At 37.0% G+C, this 23,028-nt stretch overlaps 2 protein-coding genes across 3 annotated transcripts; one reads left to right on the forward strand and one right to left on the reverse strand.

Moving 5' to 3' along the window:
* Window positions 1–202: 202 nt before the first annotated feature.
* Window positions 203–8,790, forward strand: tubb4bl (tubulin, beta 4B class IVb-like). 2 transcript variants are annotated; one of them, XM_058771682.1, is made up of 4 exons: window positions 203–1,156; window positions 2,096–2,204; window positions 6,281–6,391; window positions 6,914–8,789. In XM_058771682.1, the coding sequence occupies exons 1-4, from the start codon at window positions 1,100–1,102 to the stop codon at window positions 7,969–7,971; spliced, it is 1,335 nt and encodes a 444-aa protein (XP_058627665.1). In that variant the 5' UTR covers window positions 203–1,099; the 3' UTR covers window positions 7,972–8,789. The 2 variants fall into 2 exon arrangements, with proteins under 2 accessions (XP_058627665.1, XP_058627666.1); XM_058771683.1 differs by lacking the exons at window positions 203–1,156; window positions 2,096–2,204 and adding an exon at window positions 5,846–6,027 and having other exon boundaries at window positions 6,914–8,790.
* Window positions 8,791–12,901: 4,111 nt separating this feature from the next.
* crb3a (crumbs homolog 3a) lies at window positions 12,902–22,060 on the reverse strand. Its single transcript, XM_058771691.1, has 4 exons — window positions 21,619–22,060; window positions 20,520–20,727; window positions 18,360–18,403; window positions 12,902–14,758 (listed from the first exon to the last, which is right to left on the reverse strand). Exons 2-4 carry the CDS (start codon window positions 20,590–20,592, stop codon window positions 14,543–14,545), a joined length of 333 nt encoding a protein of 110 aa, XP_058627674.1. The 5' UTR covers window positions 20,593–20,727; window positions 21,619–22,060; the 3' UTR covers window positions 12,902–14,542.
* Window positions 22,061–23,028: the final 968 nt, after the last annotated feature.

Here is a 23,028-nt window from a genome sequence, read left to right on the forward strand (position 1 = left end):
AGTTAAAAAATCATACATTGTGATTTCTGGATTTTTGTTTTTAGATTATGTCTCTCACAGTGGACATGCACCTACGATGACAATTTCAGACCCCTCCATGATTTCTAAGTGGGAGAACTTGCAAAATAGCAGGGTGTTCAAATACTTATTTTCCTCACTGTATGTTTATCTGATTTTATAGGCATATTTGTTTGTTTGTTTGAAGATTTTAGTATAGTAAATAAGCACATGATTATAGTATTAGGTAAATATATTTGACCTAAATGAATGACATTGCATTTTTTTTTAAATGCTCTTATAAATAATGCAATACAAATTTATAAAATAAAATAAATAAATAAACAGAAGCATAAAACCCAATACAAATTATGCATTCAAAAATAATTATCAACACCACTGTCATTTTGGTTCAAAAGCCAAATGAAAAAATATATATATATATTAATAAATACAAATGAAAATGCCCTTACAGATGAGTTCCAGACTCCAGGCATTTTGTCCCTTGCTGATTTATGACACTTGTTAGAACAGAATGGAATTAACCTACAAGCTTATTCTAATGGTCACATGGTATGGCCACATATATCTCCAAAGTGACTTCTTATGATTGGTTATTAAGCATACAGATCATACATCTGTTTAAATGTCAGTCTAAAACAAGGCTATATTAGGATTGCAATGGTTATGGTTCTGCTCCAGTGTAGCCAATTACAAAGCATCCCATGGTAGTACCATAGTAGTTTATTGCTGTAATGAGAAGCCATTCTCCATTCCCTTTGCAATATTTTTCAGACATGTCTTTATAGTCAGTGGTCTTTGGAGAGTCGCCTGTCATCTCCGTCCAAATCACAGGCAGCATCCTATCCGGTGTCTCCACGAGCTCAAGGTCCTCCTCCTCTCCTCCTTCTCTCCTCCAGTCTTGGTTACCATGGCGATGACGTCATCTTGCACCACAAGCTCAGCCCAGTAACGAAGTTCAGAGGCGGGCGTTAATCTTCGAGCGACAGAGACGGGCAGAAAAAAGCAGCTCCTCCGTTAGCGTGAGGCAGAAGACAGCCTTCGATTCCTGCATCCCCGCCATTGTCCTTCCTGCAGCACCATGCGCGAGATTGTGCACCTGCAAGCCGGCCAGTGCGGCAACCAGATCGGAGCCAAGGTAAAAAAAAAAAAAACACGGAAGGCTCACATTTGAACTTGCACTTCATGCCCTCCAAGACGACTTAAAGAATCTTCTAGAAATACATTGCAGTCCGGTTCGATTCATTCTGCAGCTTTTGTCAACTGCATGCATGATTTAAACGCGCATTATTTTGTCCGATTTGGAGATGGAGACTTGTGCGCAGAGATGTGCTTGCATTGGGCGTGGAAACGTCTCATCCACTGAACGATGGAGAATGAATGAATTAAATGTTTCTTTGGTTTTTCCCCCCTCTTTCTAATTGTGGTAATCATGCAATTATGGCACATTTATTGCAGTTAGTCCTTATATATATACTTTCAGGGTCATTTATTTTTGATAGTAATGAGACTGGATTGTTAGAATTGGTGGAATCTATCTACGGGAATGACCTACTTTACGTTTAATTAGTATACGGGAATAAAATATTCTACTTTTGGTATTTAATATTTAGCAACTTTATAAAAATGCATTACATATGTATATACTAGTTACCCTATGCATCCGAGTCTATATTTGGTTAATCGCTGAAAGAAAATAACATCACATTCCTCGGATTCATTGGAATCCGTAAAATGTGCTAATCCACAAGATTCTAAATATAAGTTAGAGAAACGTTTTTAAAACAAGTATATACAAATATTTCTTGTGAATAATCAATATAATCGAATTATTGTCGTTGCATTTCATTATTTGCTCAGCATCGTTGATTCTTTTGATCCAACATGAAATTGTAACTACATATTTGATGCTCATTGCATTCATTTTTTTCTTTTATTTTCTTTATTTATCTATTTATTACTTTTTTATTACTAACGAGATAAGTATGATTCTTTCTTGGTTTTTTTCTGTTTCCGTCTGCCTCTCCGGCCTCCGCCCTGTTGTTTCTCTCTCTCTCTCTCTCTCTCTCTCTCTCAGTTCTGGGAGGTTATCAGCGATGAGCACGGCATTGATCCAACCGGAACATATCATGGAGACAGCGACCTGCAGCTAGACAGGATCAGTGTTTACTACAACGAGGCCTCAGGTATTTATTTTTAAATATCACGAAGCAATAAGCAATAATTGTCAGCAACTTTATGCAATATTTAAATAAATATCATATTTGGTGACAGCATACATATATAATGGAAAAGGTCTGAGGCAACTGAAATTCTAAGATGTTTTTTATGGCTAACAAACTAAAAAATAAAAAATAAAATAAAGTGAAGTGTGGCCAAATATGGTGGTATATCTGAGACTTGAACCCACAACCTTTGGGTTACAAGTCTGACTCTCTATCCATTAGGCCACGACTATTATTAAATAATAATAAATACCAAAGAAAGACCAAGCTGATACTCTTTGAATCATTCTCAAATCATGTTGGATAACATGATAATTGGATCATCAGGAACTTCACACAGCTGGAGTGCTGCTATCATTACAGCAAAAGGAGGACACAAAGACCATTTATTCAAAAATGATGCAGATTTGTATAAAATACTGATTTGTATAGTTTTCAGTTATGCAAAATCTAAGTCAACATTGCGGTCTCAGATTTTTAAACATCATTGTACACTGAAAAAACTAACATGTAAAATTTACTTAATAAAATCCTCGTAACAATCTGCACTAACACTTTTTAAGTAAAATTTACTGCTTTAATTTTAAGTAAAACACACTTTCCAGAATCAAGTAAAATCTATGTATTAATTGACTTAACATTTGTTAAAATATTAAGTAAATATTACTAATTTCTATTTAAGGTAGGATTTATATTTATTCTAAGCATTTAGATAAAGTCTATATATATTTTTTAAATACTAACACACAGCTGTCCTTAAAATATTAAGTACATTTTATTTACTGTTATAAGGTAGGTTTTATTTAATATTTCAATTAATTTATTAAATATATGTAATTAAATATTACTAAAAATATAATTTTGTCTGCATTTTAATAAACCACACAGCGTAGATACAATCAACATTTATTTAGTTCCAACATTGAACAATGACTTGTTTTTAAAGTTACATAAAGCAAAACCTAAGTTTTTTAAATGACAACTGTTTCCCTAGGGATTGGAGTCCTGAAAACAACTAAATTGGTCAAGACCTGAAAGTGTTTTAACCCCAAGAGGAATACAAAAACATGGGATGAGGTTTAAACATCATGGATACAATTTTTTTTCTATTTCAATAAAAGTAGCAATCCTCTCAAACAGTGCAGTTTCAACATTCAACATAGCACTCTGGACTTGTGCTCTAAACATTACAACATTAAACGCATAAAATCTAAAACATTAATGCATAAAAAATATTTTGATTAACAGTTAAAGATGTCAATATTTCTATATAAAGCAATGTTGCTAAATTAATATCAAAACTAATTCCTTAAAAGAGACAGCTTCTGCATCCAACAGATACTGAGTAGTGCTTTTACGAATTCAGTTCAATTTAAAATAGTCTAAAACAATGCAGTTTCAACAATTAACATGGCACTAGTGCTCTAAACATGACAATAAAGAAAAAAAAGACCAGGGCCCTTATTCTTAAAGATTCTAAGAATCCTCTCAGAGAGCTCCTAATTTAGCTTAAAAATTTCTAACTAGGAGTCTTAGCTTAAAAGTGATTCAGGACCAATCTGAGAGCAACTCTGAGCGAGCAAAAACTTTTATCTTATTGAGGAGGCAGGGCTGACCCTGTTGCTAGCGATGACACGGTCTTCTGAAGAATGTGATTGGTTGGTTGTCCAAGAAGGAAATAAAAGAGCGCTTTTAAGAGTAGGGTTTATTTTAAGCCTTCACTTTGAAATTACAGTTAATTTTAATTTGATAATTTTTCCTGTTTTATCGTACTCTCTTTCTCACATTATATATGTATATATATATGCTTTCTTTATTTTTTTTACCATGCTGTCATACTTAACGTATTTTATAGGAAATGAACAGCGACACAATAAGATTCTGAAAGTGCTGTAACAGACCCAAATCATTGCAAATCACTACATTGACATATTTAGCAACTGGAAAAATGCAACTATGCAGCAGTGATGATTTGGGTCTGTTACAGCACTTATGTCGCTGTTCATTTCCTATAAAATACGTTAAGTATGACAGCATGGTAAATAAAAAAATAAAGAATATATATACATATGCGTGTGTGAGTGAGAGAGAACGGTAAAACAGGAAAAATTACGCCTGTAATTTCAAAGTGAAGGCTTATAATAAACCCTACTCTTAAAAGCGCCCTTTTATTTCCTTCTTGGACAACCAACCAATCACATTCTTCAGAAGACCGTGTCATCGCTAGCAACAGGGTCAGCCTTGCCTCCTCACTAAGATAAAAGTTTTTACCTTTTTCTCGCTCAGAGTTGCTCTCAGATTGGTCCTGAATCACTTCTAAGCTAAGACTCCTAGTTAGACATTTTTAAGCTAAATTAGGAGCTCTCTGAGAGGATTCTTAGAATCTTTAGGAATACGGGCCCAGATGCCTTAGTTGGCATAAAGCTGAAAACAGTTCTAACAGGCAAGTGTCTTCCCACCACTGTTCACAATGGTGAAACTAAATTCAACAGCAAAACTGCTAATTATGTACACAAATGATCTGAAAAACATTATGTCTGTGCAAATAGTCCAATAAAACACCAGGGTTGAAAACCGTGCGTCTGGGAGATTTCCTAAATGCAGTCAACCTGTAAGTTAACAAACACAATTAGTTATATTAAAACAACAGAATTAATAAAAATACATTACATTTAAGGTAGAAAATTATGTGTGAACTAATTAATAAACAGAAGCTGAAATACAAGCAGGAGTATCAATGAAATAAGTTTTCATTTAAACACGCAAGTCAATTTTAGAGCTTTTCAGACACTTTATGGACTGAACAAATTTATCAACATATTTCAATTCTTTATGATCAAGTACAAAAAAAGTTAAATCTCCAGTTATGTAGATTCTAAATCTTAGATGGTTTATTATGATTAAAATGATGCTGCTAAATTTCGAAGTATTTGTTCTACAATATTGCTATTTGTAAATGATATCACCAATATTTTTTAACATTGTTTAACCAAATCTTTTGTCTTTTTTTATTCTTAGTTTTGTAATATATCTGAGAAAAAACACTTGTGTAATCCACAAAGATTAACGTAAACTGTAGAAAGTATAAACGTTATTGTGCTTTTCATCCAGAAATAAAACGCAGCTCCTTGTAACATTATGCGTTTAGGGCAATTTTGGTTGGTCCAATAATCTCAAGGAAAATCGTGCTATAAACACGAAATGTATAGTTTATTGATTCGTTTTCACACAATCTTTTTTTCCGTGTCACTCAGCACGATTTATTTCATGTAATGTTTTGAAAGTCGTGGTAAGTGTAACCTGATCGCACTTAAATGAGGGAGGTGGCAAATAATGTCTGAACTTTTCCTAATGCAAATTTCAAATCAGCGTGTTTTATCATAATTCCATGACTAACACAAATTTCTTTGGTTTTAAACTGACTTCTGTATGAGACTGGTGATTCATGGACTGCAGTGGAAAATGCAGGCCTAGGTTAACCTCAAGTAACATTACTAGAGTTACACAACAAAGTCAATCGGACTTTTAAAATGATCATGGACCTATACATTGTCATACATTACTACAAAAAAGGCAACAACTTACCGTACACATAACTTTGCATCCACATGTGACAAACCCAACCGCACGTGTGGCAATCGCAACCGTCTGTCTCGGATCCAAAACGCGGGCATGTGATTCAGTCACGTGGATGTGAACGTGCTAAGATTTTAGATTGAAATTTACTCAGTATTTTTAGGTTTATGTGCAATGACTTTAAAACAGTTAAATAATATCAGAAAATGTATAATACAATTTACTATTCCCACACAGTTCGTTTTATACATGAATTAATTGTGTATTTATTTAAAATTTTACTTAGAAATTCTAGTTCTCAATTAATTGTAATATTGCAATGTAAAACTTATGACAGTAAATCTAGTATATTTTACTATACCTCAAAGTTTGTTTTTTCAGTGTATGTGCACAGAAATTTTCATGCACACTGAAACAAATGTCTGGTTAGTATGACCTACTGTATCCATCTTTATGTTTAGGTGGGAAGTATGTTCCCCGTGCCATCTTGGTGGATCTGGAGCCTGGCACAATGGATTCAGTTCGTTCTGGACCCTTTGGACAGATATTTAGACCTGACAACTTTGTGTTTGGTAAGCTAATTGTTCATCAAATGTTTTTTCCATTACCTTTGGTTATGTCCACCATGTGCTGCTACAGTATAATTTTTCAGTTAGTAGGTATGAATCCACACTGACTGCAATTAAATGGTGTCTTCTATTGGATGCTAGGAGTTGTTCAAATTTGACATGGTGGATGTCAAATTTAACTTTAGTGAAACTTTAGATATGCACTCATATTATGAATGGGAGAAAGTTCAACACACAATATGGCGCAATAAGTCCTGTTGTCTAAAAAAAGAGCCATTCGCCAGTAGGTAAAGTCATTACCAGCTGCTGTTAGAAGCTCCGGTGGCGCATTGGCTTTACCAACCTGAAAACCAAATGAAAGAAATAGCACTTATGGCCCAGCATGGTCCAGATTTTGTTGCTTGTTTGAATTATGTTACGCAAATGCAAGTTTGCCAGTTTTTGAGATTTCTGGATCTCGCTATTCAAGCATGAAGATGTTGCAAATATGGCCACCAAGTGAACACAAATTTTTAATGATTGCAGGTCAGAGTGGTGCTGGAAACAACTGGGCCAAAGGTCACTACACAGAAGGAGCAGAGCTGGTGGACTCAGTACTGGATGTTGTTCGTAAGGAAGCAGAAAGCTGCGACTGCCTGCAAGGCTTCCAGCTCACCCACTCTCTCGGCGGAGGCACTGGCTCTGGCATGGGCACCCTCCTCATCAGCAAGATCCGCGAAGAGTATCCCGACCGCATCATGAACACCTTCAGTGTGGTGCCCTCGCCCAAGGTGTCTGACACCGTGGTGGAGCCCTACAACGCCACGCTATCCGTCCACCAGCTGGTTGAGAACACTGACGAGACCTACTGCATCGACAACGAGGCTCTTTACGACATCTGCTTCCGCACCCTCAAGCTCACCACACCAACCTACGGCGACCTCAACCATCTCGTCTCGGCCACCATGAGCGGCGTCACCACCTGCCTCCGCTTCCCCGGCCAGCTCAACGCCGACCTCCGCAAACTGGCCGTCAACATGGTGCCCTTCCCACGTCTGCACTTCTTCATGCCCGGCTTCGCTCCCCTCACCAGCCGAGGCAGCCAGCAGTACCGCTCGCTCTCCGTTCCCGAGCTCACTCAGCAGATGTTTGACGCCAAGAACATGATGGCCGCCTGTGACCCCCGTCACGGCCGTTACCTGACCGTGGCCGCCGTCTTCCGCGGACGCATGTCCATGAAGGAGGTGGACGAGCAGATGCTGAACGTCCAGAACAAGAACAGCAGCTACTTCGTCGAGTGGATCCCCAACAATGTCAAGACTGCCGTGTGCGACATCCCACCCCGCGGGCTCAAAATGTCTGCCACCTTCATCGGCAACAGCACTGCCATCCAGGAGCTGTTCAAGAGAATCTCGGAGCAGTTCACCGCTATGTTCAGGCGCAAGGCTTTCCTGCATTGGTACACCGGCGAGGGCATGGATGAGATGGAGTTCACCGAGGCCGAGAGTAACATGAACGACCTGGTGTCCGAGTACCAGCAGTACCAAGACGCCACCGCCGAAGAGGGCGAGTTCGAAGAGGAGGGCGAGGAGGAGGTCGCCTAAATCTCAACCGCCTGGCCTGCCGCAGTGTCCCTGCCACTCCATCCCCCATATTTCATCCTTCTCTCCACAAACCAGTGCTCTCCAGAACAATGAATGGGTTTTCATATTCAGTATCCATCAATGACTGTCATCCTCCCACCAGTGACATTTTGAGGAATTGTGAACTTTTGGTTTGGTTTTGTGTTTCTGAATGTTGTGAATGCACATCAAATCCCCCTTACATCCAAGTGAAATGCAAGTGATTTTAACTGTGAAGCCTTTGGATTTGATAACGATGCAACTGGTGTCAGTGTCAATCTGAATAAAGGCTACTACTACATCTGAATTGTTTTTTCGAATATCACAGAGGGTTTCATGAATGTTTTAATTAACATTAGTGGACACAAATTAATAATTTAAGATGGCTTAAATTTAAAATAAGACAAAACAAGCTATAAAAAGAGGTAAAACAGCTGAAAATGTGAGATGATGTGTAAATTTGTTCCCTCAGCAAGTGTCACTTATTTATGAACCATGGTTCTCGCGGTCTTTGAAAACTTGGATATAAAGTGGGTACAGAAAGTATTCAGACCCCCTTACATTTTTCACTCTTTGTTATATTGCAGCCATTTGCTAAAATCATTTAAGTTCATTTTTTTTTTCCTCATTAATGTACACACAGCACCCCATATTGACAGAAAAACACAGAATTGTTGACATTTTTGCAGATTTATTAAAAAAGAAAAACTGAAATATCACATGGTCCTAAGTATTCAGACCCTTTGCTCAGTATTTAGTAGAAGCACCCTTTTGATCTAATACAGCCATGAGTCTTTTTGGGAAAGATGCAACAAGTTTTTCACACCTGGATTTGGGGATCCTCTGCCATTCCTCCTTGCAGATCCTCTCCAGTTCCGTCAGGTTGGATGGTAAACGTTGGTGGACAGCCATTTTAGGTCTCTCAGAGATGCTCAATTGGGTTTAAGTCAGGGCTCTGGCTGGGCCATTCAAGAACAGTCACGGAGTTGTTGTGAAGCCACTCCTTCATTATTTTAGCTGTGTGCTTAGGGTCATTGTCTTGTTGGAAGGTAAACCTTCGGCCCAGTCTGAGGTCCTGATCACTCTGGAGAAGGTTTTCGTCCAGGAGATCCCTGTACTTGGCCGCATTCATCTTTCCCTCGATTGCAACCAGTCGTCCTGTCCCTGCAGCTGAAAAACACCCCCACAGCATGATGCTGCCACCACCATGCTTCACTGTTGGGACTGTATTGGACGGGTGATGAGCAGTGCCTGGTTTTCTCCACACATACCGCTTAAAATTAAGGCCAAAAAGTTCTATCTTGGTCTCATCAGACCAGAGAATCTTATTCAGGTGTTTTTTAGCAAACTCCATGCGGGCTTTCATGTGTCTTGCACTGAGGAGAGGCTTACGTCGGGCCACTCTGCCATAAAGCCCCGACTGGTGGAGGGCTGCAGTGATGGTTGACTTTCTACAACTTTCTCCCATCTCCCGACTGCATCTCTGGAGCTCAGCCACAGTGATCTTTGGGTTCTTCTTTACCTCTCTCACCAAAATGTCTGCCACCTTCATCGGCAACAGCACTGCCATCCAGGAGCTGTTCAAGAGAATCTCGGAGCAGTTCACCGCTATGTTCAGGCGCAAGGCTTTCCTGCATTGGTACACCGGCGAGGGCATGGATGAGATGGAGTTCACCGAGGCCGAGAGTAACATGAACGACCTGGTGTCCGAGTACCAGCAGTACCAAGACGCCACCGCCGAAGAGGGCGAGTTCGAAGAGGAGGGCGAGGAGGAGGTCGCCTAAATCTCAACCGCCTGGCCTGCCGCAGTGTCCCTGCCACTCCATCCCCCATATTTCATCCTTCTCTCCACAAACCAGTGCTCTCCAGAACAATGAATGGGTTTTCATATTCAGTATCCATCAATGACTGTCATCCTCCCACCAGTGACATTTTGAGGAATTGTGAACTTTTGGTTTGGTTTTGTGTTTCTGAATGTTGTGAATGCACATCAAATCCCCCTTACATCCAAGTGAAATGCAAGTGATTTTAACTGTGAAGCCTTTGGATTTGATAACGATGCAACTGGTGTCAGTGTCAATCTGAATAAAGGCTACTACTACATCTGAATTGTTTTTTCGAATATCACAGAGGGTTTCATGAATGTTTTAATTAACATTAGTGGACACAAATTAATAATTTAAGATGGCTTTTAAAAATTAAAATAAGACAAAACAAGCTATAAAAAGAGGTAAAACAGCTGAAAATGTGAGATGATGTGTAAATTTGTTCCCTCAGCAAGTGTCACTTATTTATGAACCATGGTTCTCGCGGTCTTTGAAAACTTGGATATAAAGTGGGTACAGAAAGTATTCAGACCCCCTTAAATTTTTCACTCTTTCTTATATTGCAGCCATTTGCTAAAATCATTTAAGTTCATTTTTTTTTTCCTCATTAATGTACACACAGCACCCCATATTGACAGAAAAACACAGAATTGTTGACATTTTTGCAGATTTATTAAAAAAGAAAAACTGAAATATCACATGGTCCTAAGTATTCAGACCCTTTGCTCAGTATTTAGTAGAAGCACCCTTTTGATCTAATACAGCCATGAGTCTTTTGGGAAAGATGCAACAAGTTTTCACACCTGGATTTGGGGATCCTCTGCCATTCCTCCTTGCAGATCCTCTCCAGTTCTGTCAGGTTGGATGGTAAACGTTGGTGGACAGCCATTTTAGGTCTCTCCAGAGATGCTCAATTGGGTTTAAGTCAGGGCTCTGGCTGGGCCATTCAAGAACAGTCACGGAGTTGTTGTGAAGCCACTCCTTCATTATTTTAGCTGTGTGCTTAGGGTCATTGTCTTGTTGGAAGGTAAACCTTCGCCCAGTCTGAGGTCCTGAGCACTCTGGAGAAGGTTTTCGTCCAGGAGATCCCTGTACTTGGCCGCATTCATCTTTCCCTCGATTGCAACCAGTCGTCCTGTCCCTGCAGCTGAAAAACACCCCACAGCATGATGCTGCCACCACCATGCTTCACTGTTGGGACTGTATTGGACAGGTGATGAGCAGTGCCTGGTTTTCCACACATACCGCTTAGAATTAAGGCCAAAAGTTCTATCTTGGTCTCATCAGACCAGAGAATCTTATTCAGGTGTTTTTTAGCAAACTCCATGCGGGCTTTCATGTGTCTTGCACTGAGGAGAGGCTTACATCGGGCCACTCTGCCATAAAGCCCCGACTGGTGGAGGGCTGCAGTGATGGTTGACTTTCTACAACTTTCTCCCATCTCCCGACTGCATCTCTGGAGCTCAGCCACAGTGATCTTTGGGCTCTTCTCCCCCGATAGCTCAGTTTGGCCGGACGGCCAGCTCTAGGAAGGGTTCTGGTTGTCCCAAACGTCTTCCATTTAAGGATTATGGAGGCCACTGTGCTCTTAGGAACCTTAAGTGCAGCAGAAATTATTTTGTAACCTTGGCCAGATCTGTGCCTTGCCACAATTCTGTCTCTGAGCTCTTCAGGCAGTTCCTTTGACCTCATGATTCTCATTTGCTCTGACATGCACTGTGAGCTGTAAGGTCTTATATAGACAGGTGTGTGGCTTTCCTAATCAAGTCCAATCAGTATAATCAAACACAGCTGGACTCAAATGAAGGTGTAGAACCATCTCAAGGATGATCAGAAGAAATGAACAGCACCTGAGTTAAATATATGAGTGTCACAGCAAAGGGTCTGAATACTTAGGACCATGTGATATTTCAGTTTTTCTTTTTTAATAAATCTGCAAAAATGTCAACTATTCTGTGTTTTTCTGTCAGTATGGGGTGCTGTGTGTACATTAATGAGGGAAAAAAAATAAAATGCAAATGGCTGCAATATAACAAAGAGTGAAAAATTTAAGGGGGTCTGAATACTTTCCGTACCCACTGTATAAGACAAAAATATAATTTTTTTTAGTTAAGTCAAACTCTAAAATATTTAATCGGGTAGAAATTATAAATAACTAGAAAAGTAATACTTTAGTTAATCTTCAAAATTAATAATTTATAATTATTTATTTAATTATTTAATATATTGCCCCACTTAGTTTTTGGGGACTTTGAATATTGTCTTTGTCAATATTTGGGGCCCTGAAGTCAAAAAGACTGAAATCATAAATTATTTTGTTATTAGTTTCCTGATATTACCATTCAAATGCACAGTATTGTATTTTGCCAAACCAAAGGAAATGGCAGCATAACACAACTGCCTGAAAGACAAACTAGACCACTAGAGAGCAGTGTTCCTGAAAACAATCATCTGAGCATGCTTTTCTTAGATCTACTCATCACAATATGCTCTTGCGTTGTTCTTGGCAAGCAAATTTGTGAGACAGCCTTAAGCAATGCTGTCATACGCTTCTTAAGAAAGACACTCCTCCATGCACACCCAGATATTATTGTAGTGTCAGCACTCATAGGACATTTATGTAAAGTCATAAAATTTCAAAGTAGCCTACACCTATCCAGCTACAAATTTTCAACAGATGTTTGTGGATTGGGGTAAAAGCCTTATTTGCCACCTTATTTTTCAATGCAGAAGTAAGCTATTTTCTGTGAATGTGCAAGACATCTGATTAATTAGCTGCTAGCCAAACTAGAAGAAAAACAGTAAACAGTAAATCTGTTTTCACTACAAGCCAATGTTGTTACAATTATGATAATAAAATAATATGATAACGTATAGGCTACCAGTTTGCAACATCAAGCAGAACGGACAGAAGCCTTGAGCATTCACGTTACAAAATAGCAGTACCCACTATAAAAATATGTATTGAAAAAAAAAAAAATTATATATATACTGTATATATATATATATATAATACGTTAAAAATACATATATAAATAAATAATTGCTATTCTGGCTTCCAATGAGTAAAATAGACCTTATCCGTCAGAGAAACAAGTGCACAGCCGTCTTTATTTTGTCTTTGAACATCCGTTTTGCAACTGGGAAGTTTTTAAAACGAGCGGTTCAGTTATAAATTTGTATGACCTTTCACGCCGTGGAAATACAAATGGAAGACAGAAGACAACCAATAAGTCGTGCTAAGTTCCGCAATATAGAATAGACTATAATAGGGCACGGCAAATTATTTTGTTGCATAGCAACTTTCTATTACATTGTCTTCAGCAGAAAAAAATAACACTTAATTAATTAGCTTAATAAAATAATGTTTTAATGTAAATTTGTGTTGTCCTCAATATTTTTAACATGGAACAAATATTTTTTAAAAAGCAAAGGCACCTGAGGCCATGCTGTATTGTAAATATAGTAACTCCACTGAGCTTTGTGCCTAACAAAACCCATTAGCCGTGATTATATTCACAATATAGCATGCCATTGTGCCTTTTAATCTTATATTTAAAAACTGCACAATTTAGCAGATTCTGAAAAGGTGAAATTTGAAAAGGCACTCCAGTGAAACATAATGCATGAAATATTTGAGTGTAAACATTCATGCTGTGATAAAAGAATCAAAAATGATTCCAAGTAGCATCCAATTGTTGCACTGATCAAATTTCTGGACAATATTAGATTAAATTATATATAAGAAAACATTACTGAGGTAAATCTAAACAAATACAGATATTGAAATGATTTGTGAAAAGTGGTTTCAACAAACATACCAGATATGAGATTATGAACATCCTATATTGTGAACAAATTGATTTGAATAAATATTTAAAGGTGTAGTGTGCATAATCTAGTGCCAACAAACAGAAATGAAAAATTGATGACTAATTTAAATGTAAAAATTAAATTTAAAGTTTCAAATGTAGCCATCTACCATTATTCAGTCAAACAGATAGTCCCGCACCCAAATTCACACCATTGGTTGAGCTGGTGCTGTTAAAGGCATAGTTCACCCAAAAATGAAAGATTTGTCATTATTTTGTCACCAAACAGTTGGCGGTAGCCATTAACTTCAATAGTATATATATATATATATTTTTTTTTTCCATACTAATGACTACCATCAACTGTTTGTTATACCAACATTTTTAAAAATGCCTTCTTTTCTGCTCAACAAAAGAAAGAAACTCATATAGGTTTTGAACAACTTGAGGGTGAGTAAATGATGACAGAATGGTAATTTTTTAGTGAGCTATCCCTTTAAGTCTGGCCAATTTTGAATGCAAAACATTCTGCAATTCTGTTTTGTGCCACTAGTGGTGCAGATATTACACACTTCACCTTTAAACATATCTTAACACTACATACAAATATCAGCATTTGTATGTGCAAAGCAACCATTAAAACAGGTAACACAACATCAAATAAAGTATTCAGAGAAAAGCTACCAGTCTAAAATGGCATGAAACGCTAGATGATCTGTACTGTGAAATATGTGGCCTTTTGGAGAGAGGATCTGTTCCAAGTTTCTTCCAAGTAGTCAGACTCGCTTTGTTTAGCCAAAACATAGTTGTGCCTCGTGCCTTCAGAAACGGTCCTTAGTTAATGTTTATCTGTTTAACCGTTTTGGAATTGAGTTACTATTATCATGTGCTGCTGGTTAGTCATAAACCAGTGTGTCAAATCAGTCTCTCCTCCTTGGGTAATTTCAGAGCGTCAGGCGTCTCAACACTACGTGTTCCTGACTGCTCCTCTGAGCTGGGTCGATACGTCCCTTCCGTCTGTCTCTTCTTCTTTACCACACAGAACAGAAACACCAGAACAGCCGTCAAAATAGCCAGCAGTCCCACGACCACACATGGTACTACAATGGCCACAATATTAGGGCCCTGGTCCTGGACAAAGAAAAGTAGGAATGTTAATCAACTGGAGCAGTACAACAGGATTGCATAAAGAAACCAGATATTGTGATATGTTTTTATTCCAAGGCAATTCAGAATTGTAATACAATTCCTTAGTTTGAACTGAGGTAGCAAACAAGATCCAGGGTTAACTTTATTTTAAGTGGTCCTTTTTACAGTGTAATTATATGTTTAAATGCTGAATGATATTAATAACACCATGTACTACTTCCTATAGGGTTGACATTTGGTTTAGGGTTACACTGTTAGACATTTCTGTAATTTCTGCAGTTATTTACTGAATATCACCCAGTATAATACTGCAAATTCCCTTTACAGTAAATAACTGTAATACCCTTTGCATCATAGGAATTTTCTGTGACGTCAGACCCCACATACAGAGACTAACTGTATTTTTAAAAAATGCTGTATACTACTGTATTTGCTGTAACGGCCTCTTTGGCGCCATTCTATTCTGGTTGTTTTATTTTCCTCATTTCTTACATTCGGATTGACACGATTTGCCCTGCACCTTGTCTATAATGCCGCAACAGCTTGGGACTGATTACACTGCATGTGTTACATCGCTTGTAATGATTGGAAAATACGTTTGTACTTCGTGTCAGAAACAGCGCAAGGGCTTGGAGTACATCTCTACATCAGAAATATACCGGGGCATCAGTTTACTGTCCGCATTCACTGTAGATAGTATATAATATTACTATATATACACACTATATATAATGGGTTTCTACATTGTTTTTTTATCGAGTCGCGCCGTGCCACTCGAGTCCAAGGAAGACAGGGATCCAGCGGAGCAGTGCCGCGGGTTTTTCCCGGGGATGAACCCGCCAGAGTGGGAGAGTTCCGGAGAACATCTGCGCTGTGTGTCCATGCACCTTACAAGATAATAAGACCAGCAAGCAAGGTAAAAATATATGTACGTTTGTGTCAGATTTTTGCATACCAGTTTACCTAAAATTAGTAACATTTACCCCTCAACATGGCGGTAACAAACTTGGTAAACTGCGCTGTCCTTTCAAAAGACTTTTGTCAGTTTATTGAATTAAGTTACCGAATTAAAATTATTTTTAAGGAGCAACGCTTATCTTTATATCGAGCTGTGGGCGATTCACAATCACGCTGTGTGCAATGATTTCTGACTGAAAACTACATCGGCGATGACCTTCAGCCAATGAGAGACAAAGATACAGGGCAGAGGGAAGTTCGGTGAGGAGTTATAGACCATATCAGTATTTTAATATGTACAATTATATCATACAGAAACGAGCACAAACGCTTGACCAGCCGCGACATCAGCATAACAGTTACTGCAAAATTATTATTTACCACTCTTTGCAGAACACAGTCCCTGTTCCCTGCATCTCCCTCCTGCATAATCTGTTTTTCTTTTTGTAGCTGGAAATCAGCGCACAGACAATTTGCGGGCTATATTGTTTTAATACTTCCAGTCTCGCTCGAGAACAACGGGCTGACGCACGCAGCTTCTAGCGTTATTTCCTTATCACTTCTCGCGTGTGTTTTGTTGTGAAACTAGTTTGCGGATCAGACAGAGTTGTCGGCGATTCTTCCTATTGTGAAATCGTGCAATGTGAAAGCCCCTGTCGCTGATCCATCGTGCAATGTGAACACAGCAGCGACTGAATGCTACCCCAGATAGTCACGCGGTGTGAAAACAACAGCGATCCGACGAGTTTGAAAATCGTGCAGTGTGAACTCCGCATAGTTAATGTTGGCCAACTGGTTTTGAGAGGTTTGTGTATTCTATATGGAGTTTGCCTTTTAAAAGTGTGCCTTTTCTACTTCTTGTTTTTCAGAGAAGACATTTCTGTTACTAACAAAGTGGATGGTGAGCAAAGGTGGTGGCCACATTTTGGAGCAGCACCTGGGTTTTGCAGATGTTTGTCTTTTTTCTCCATTATGTTTCTGTTGCATAAAGATTCTTTGTGAGGATGAATCCAGAGGACACAACATAATGCACTGCAAAACGTCCTAAGACAGGAGAAATGGTGAAGATGCACTGTTCCAGCATTGGAAGACTGTATTTTTAAGTGTTATACATGCAATGTTTTAAATAAAGAATTTGATATTTTGTAATTATTGTGTCTGTTTTAACTGAATGCCAGTAGTACCTATGCAGAGTAATAATAAAATGAATTCTATATAAAAATAATCAAATCTAATGAAATCTATTAAAATGAATGAATTACAATAGTATACTGATGAATTGGATGAGTAATTTACTGTAAAACAGTACAGTTTGCAACTGTAAATCAAATGCAGTTTGCTACTGTAAAAACCCTTTGAAATGTCTAACAGTGTAGTTACTGTTATTAAGGACACTGAAAAGTGGTAAGTGTTACAGCATGCAGTAAACCTCTCAATTTGAGGATATAGTACAATGGAATAAAATTAAAAGAAATTCATACTTTTGATTCCACCAATTTATAATTTAACATAATTTTAATATGTTCAGTATTTTATCAATCAGTATGAATTACCTATAAACATAAAAGTAAGAAATATTTTTATTATTACTGTTATTTTCTTTAAAAAAACTGAATAGTTTTATTCACTAAGTATGTATTAAATAGTTTAAAAGTGTTTCCACAACATATTAACTGGCACAACTGTTTTCATCATTGATAATAGTGAGAAATGTTTCTTGAGCAGCAAATCAGCATATTAGAGTGATTTCTGAAGGATCATGTGACACTAAAGACTGGAGTAATGATGGAGAAAATACAGCTTTGAACACAGGAATAAATTGCATTTTAAATTATATTGCAACAGAAAACAGTTATTTTAATTTGTAATAATATTTCACAACATGTGACCCTGGAGCACAAAACCAGTCTTAAGTGGTTGGGGTATATTTGTAGCAATAGCCAAAAATACACTGTATGGGTCAAAATTATAGATTTTTGTTTTATGCCAAAAATCATTAGTATATTAAGTAAACATCATATTCCATGAATATATTTTGTAAATTTACTACTGTAAATATATAAAAACGTTGTTTTTGATTAGTAATATGCATTGCTAAGAATTCATTTGGACAACTTTAAAGGCGATTTTCTCAATATTTTGATTTTTTTGCAACCTCAGATTCCAGATTTTCAAATAGTTGCATCTCGGCCAAATATTGTCCTATCAATATTTTATCAATGTAACAACCCATACATCAATGGAAAGCTTATTTATTCAGCTTTCAGATTATGTATAGATCTCAATTTTGAAAAAATGACACTTAAGACTGGTTTTGTGGTCCAGGGTCACATATTACAGTTTTGCCGTATTTTGATCAAATATCAAAGCATGCAGCCTTGGTGAACATAAGAAACTTATTTCAAAACATAAAAAAAAAAATCCTTATTCAAGATTCAATTTCTTATTCTCAAATTTGGGAATATGTTTCTTAAAAATCAAATGAAGAGTATATTGGCCAATAGTTGATCAGATATTTATAAGAGAAATAAATGTCTTTTAATTTCTAGACAGACAATGCGCTTCAGGCTAATATATGGAAGGGGAAATAAACACCTGACTACACTTCAGGAGAATTTCTACTTACTGGGCTGGGAGTTGTAGTGCTATTGGGCATTGTGGCCGTTTCCCCTGCAAATAGAAAACATTACAATGAAATGACAACTAATTGTACAAAATTGTGAATTATGATCAACAGACACTAATATGATTTTGGAACTCATCCTATGGCTCACAAATCTTGCATGGTTCTTTAATGACAGTGTTGCAGCTCAAAGCAGCATGTTTTGGTTCTTTAATATTTTATTTGAGGTGTCAGTATCATTTTAAGTAACATCACTATGCTGCGCAGTGCGCACCTTTGTCACAGAGCTCACTATGAAGGCTATATTTCTGAGAAAAAGAAACAGATATGAGAAGTACATTTTAATAAAAGAGGAACTTGTGAACTGTGATACATCTGTGATGGTGTAATCTCGCAATTTAAATGATTTACAGCAATATTATGAAACCCAGCGCCTAACATTCAGTACATGTGTTTTTTTTTTTAAATCTGGAAACAAACGAAAAGTTGAGAGTGTCCAAGTTAAATCTTGTTATGTAATTCCATATTCATCTACAATATCCAAAATCCATATTCGTGCTATCCTAAAAGTTGACAAAATACACTTAATTTTTTTTCTGATATCATATTAACTGTATATGCATTGATGATTTTGTTGGTGACATAACATTTTGAATCTTCAACATTATGAATGTCTCAGTTATTTGGCCATTAGCTTTTCTAAAAACGTCATCATTATACTAGTTTGGCCTTTCCTGAGAGCATTATGGTAATTGCTGTTAGTAGGTTCAATTCATTTTCATGAATTATGTTTTTTTAATGAATCTGTTCAAAATTGTTCAGGTTTAATCATTTGTTTTCATCATCAATTCTAAAAAGTGCATTCTAAGGACGTTTGTATGCCATTTTTCATGTAGCAAATGTTTTGGTCTCCAATGGTAATATCTACTTTCTCACATTTTTAAATAAATGACTGTATACATCATAATTGTCTCTTTGTTTAATATTAAAAAAGCAAAGAATCAGCTGGTGCCCATACTTAGCCTCAATTCTGTAAGGAACAACAAATCCCTCACACCCCAAATAATCTCAAAATTTGGCAACTTTGTAAAATCTCGAGTTTGGACTTTGACAAACTAATGTGCATTTGAAGGTCAGAGAACAAATCATGGTACAAACTGCTGACTTGATTGAAAATAAATGTTACACTTGCAAACTGATGATTAAAAGTAATTTAATGCTATGACGACACACACGGTATAGAGAGAGCTCGAGAGAGAGATAGAGAAAGAGAGGATACATATAAAAAAGCAAAAATGTTAATCATTTACAGGAGTAAATAATCAAATAAATGATATTTTACACAAATGTGCCTATTTTATGGCCAGGCCTCAAATTCTCATTTTCTTTAAGTCAGCATCAAAGGCTGTATAACAAACATCAAATCAAAATAATATGTTTACGTAATACGGTCACACTTTAGTTTGGGGACCAACTCTCACTAACTAACTATTAAATAGGCTACCACTTTTGCCTCAGACTCTTAATTTGCTGGTTATTAATAGTTAAGGTAGTTCAGGCATGGTGTAGGATTAAGGGAGTTAGAATTTGGTCATGCAGGATAAGGCAATAATATAGCATGAGATAGTGAGACTTGGACCCTAAAGCGTTACACAGTATTTCACATTACAGTAGTGAGAATTGGATATTTTATATTACAGTAATGTGAATTTATGGCTGAAATGTACCTACATATCATGAAAATAATGTCACAATACAAAAAATCTTAGAGAGTCTCCCTAAAACTCTGTCTATTTTCTATAAGAAAAATATAATTTCTTACATCTTGTGATTTTCAGGGTGAAATATGACCTCGGCAGGTTTTATGAGATTGATGGTTTATGATTACACACTTCTCTAACTTTTTGTACCATTTTATGACTCTGCAACAATACCTTAAATGCTTCTGCAGGAACCTCGACATGCTTGAGCTTGTCTGTTCGAGAAACAGTCCTGTACTAACTAAGTACAAGTTAAAGGAGTGTTCCTCTCCTGTGTTCAGATTAATCTGATGCAACTCCACTGAGCCGTTTAAATGCAGTGAGCTTTAACAGTGATTAATAGTCCGGATACTCTCAAAGTTCAGTTTCGGACATGACTGCAGAGGTGGAGCGAGTGACTCACCCTGGGCCGAAACATTCCTGAGAAGCAGCAGCAGCAGAAAACTCCCTGCCAATAGCCCAACCTGCCGTATCATCTCCGGGATGGAGTCAATCTGCACCCCTACCCTCAACCAGAAGGGGCTGATGCTCCAGGTAGGGTGGAGCAGAGCTGATCAATAAATCATGTCCGAGATCAAAGAATAAAAGCAGTCCTATCTGTCTCTAGCGAGCTGCAAAAGAAGAGTAGGAACGTCTGTTAGGATCTGAAGTTGCTTTGCAAATTTGATCGTTCATATCGTATAAAACAAACTAAATCAGTTATAGTAACTAAATTACAAGTGACCAGAGGCAGACAGTAGTGAAGTATTTTTACTCTGCATTTTTTTCCTGAGTGTTTTTCTTTAGAAAACTTTTACTTCACAACATTCCAAAGCACAATATTGTACTTTTTACTGCACTGCGTTTCATATTAAAATCATTTAATACTGCATTAGAAATCTAGTACTTTCTACTTACTAATTACTTAAGTAAAAGTAATTCAAAGTTTTAAAAGAGGATAAACAAAGTACTACATTTTTAATGTTCTTAAGTATTAAAGGTAAAAAACAAATTCATGAAATGTAGTGCAGTAAAAAGTACAAAATTATGCTTTGGAATGTAGTGAAGTAAAAGTTTTCTGAAGAAAAGTACAGATACTTTTTAAATTTGCTTGAGCAAAGTGAAAAATACTTCACTTCTGTCCACCTCTGCAAGTGACTAACTATAGAGAACCAGATAATTTAGCTTCCTAATCATTATGCTCTCCTAAATTAAATTTTGGATTTGAAATAGATATATCCAAATGCACTGATTCATTCCATTGTAGGCCTTGATGTTTATTCCTGTGCATTTCAAAAGATCCTGTAAATTCTTTTCTAGTAAATATTTCTTCAAGATGTATTAGGTGTGTTTAATACGTAACAGCTGACCCTGGCCATATGTAATAGAAAAAGGTATTTATTTTTCCATTTCTCAACCTGTAACCTTTATCCAGTCCTCGACACGCACATTCCTTCCATTTATTTGTGTTGCTAAGGAAACATTCATCCATGTGAGGCACATAAACAGAAACAAACTCATACCTGTGTGTCCACCTTCATAATCCACAATGTTTCCAGACGAATATATGTAGACTGTGTATATCCAATATAGCCTATCTGACCGTAGCTCGCTTCCGCCTCACCTTACCGGTTAAATGAAGCCTTTAAACCGAAACTATCGCGACACTCCGGCGTCCTGCTCATAATAATAATACATTGTCCTTCGAGATCCTGCCCTGCTATCAATGGTGGTCTTGTGCGGTTGGTATTTACTAGTGTGTTGAGTGAATGCTCGAGCTGGGTTTTTCTTCTTCCTAAATTCTCATCGCTGATCACATGGTTCAGTGTCGTGTTACAACACCTGAGTCCAGATACTACCTGTGGCGCGAGACAGTCGCGCTATTGTGCGCAGACATGCACCTGCGCACCGGAGCGATGACTAAACTGACGCACATCAGCACTGTTTTAACCTCGAGTCCTTGCTAATTAGAATAATACAGATGTCAAATGGCTATATGCCTGATCTGAGGTTTTAAATCGAAGCTATTTTTAGCTGTCATTAATGTTTAAAGATATTAATGTAAATGCAATTGAAAATATAAATATAAACATTCTCTCTCTCTCTCTCTCTCTCTCTCTCTCACACACACACACACACACACACACACACACACACATGATCAATACCATCAGTTTGAAATGCTCTGTAAGTGTTGCGACCTCCAGTGGTAGAGAATCAAGTTTTAATCTTATAAGTAAAAATTCTTGACATACCACAGTTCTGTTAATCCCTTTCCTCCTTTTAGGAAAATTATTAACCACTTCGTTACTGTTGATTCGTTGATAATGCACACACAAAAAAAGGAAATTGCCATTAAACTTGCCCACTAGACAGTAAAAAGTACGAAAACAACTATGAATATAGGCTAATATAAATATAATATGCTAATGTAATATAATGTAATATAATATAGCTAATATAATATAATAATTACAAAAATGTACAACAACAATACATTTTATTTACATACCTAAAATGCAGGAAGTGCTAGTATAGCCTACTTAAATATTGTAATCTCAAGCGACATATAAAAAGTAAGGAATAAACATAAATTTAAACGTAGTAATATTCAACTATTATTCTTTAACTGTTATCTGTTTCATCTTGAGATGGGATTGAAGTTCTTGTTAATAATAACCTAATATATTTTCACAAATTCTCTAAAAGTCATTTCATTAGCTTATTTGGTACACAGACAATTACAAACTGTGCAGATTGTCAGTGATTTTTCTGGCGTCTTTCACAATTCAGATTTTAATTCACAATTCATAAAAAATAAAAATAATAATAATAAAACTTTTTGCTGGTTCATATGCGTCTGAAAGACTCAGCGGCTGATTTTCTTTTTTCTACTCAATAGGCTTTGTTACTACATTATCTACACAGTTAAC

This window comes from Onychostoma macrolepis, chromosome 03 (genome assembly GCF_012432095.1).
Source record: "Onychostoma macrolepis isolate SWU-2019 chromosome 03, ASM1243209v1, whole genome shotgun sequence".
Classification (NCBI taxonomy): Eukaryota; Metazoa; Chordata; class Actinopteri; order Cypriniformes; family Cyprinidae; genus Onychostoma; species Onychostoma macrolepis.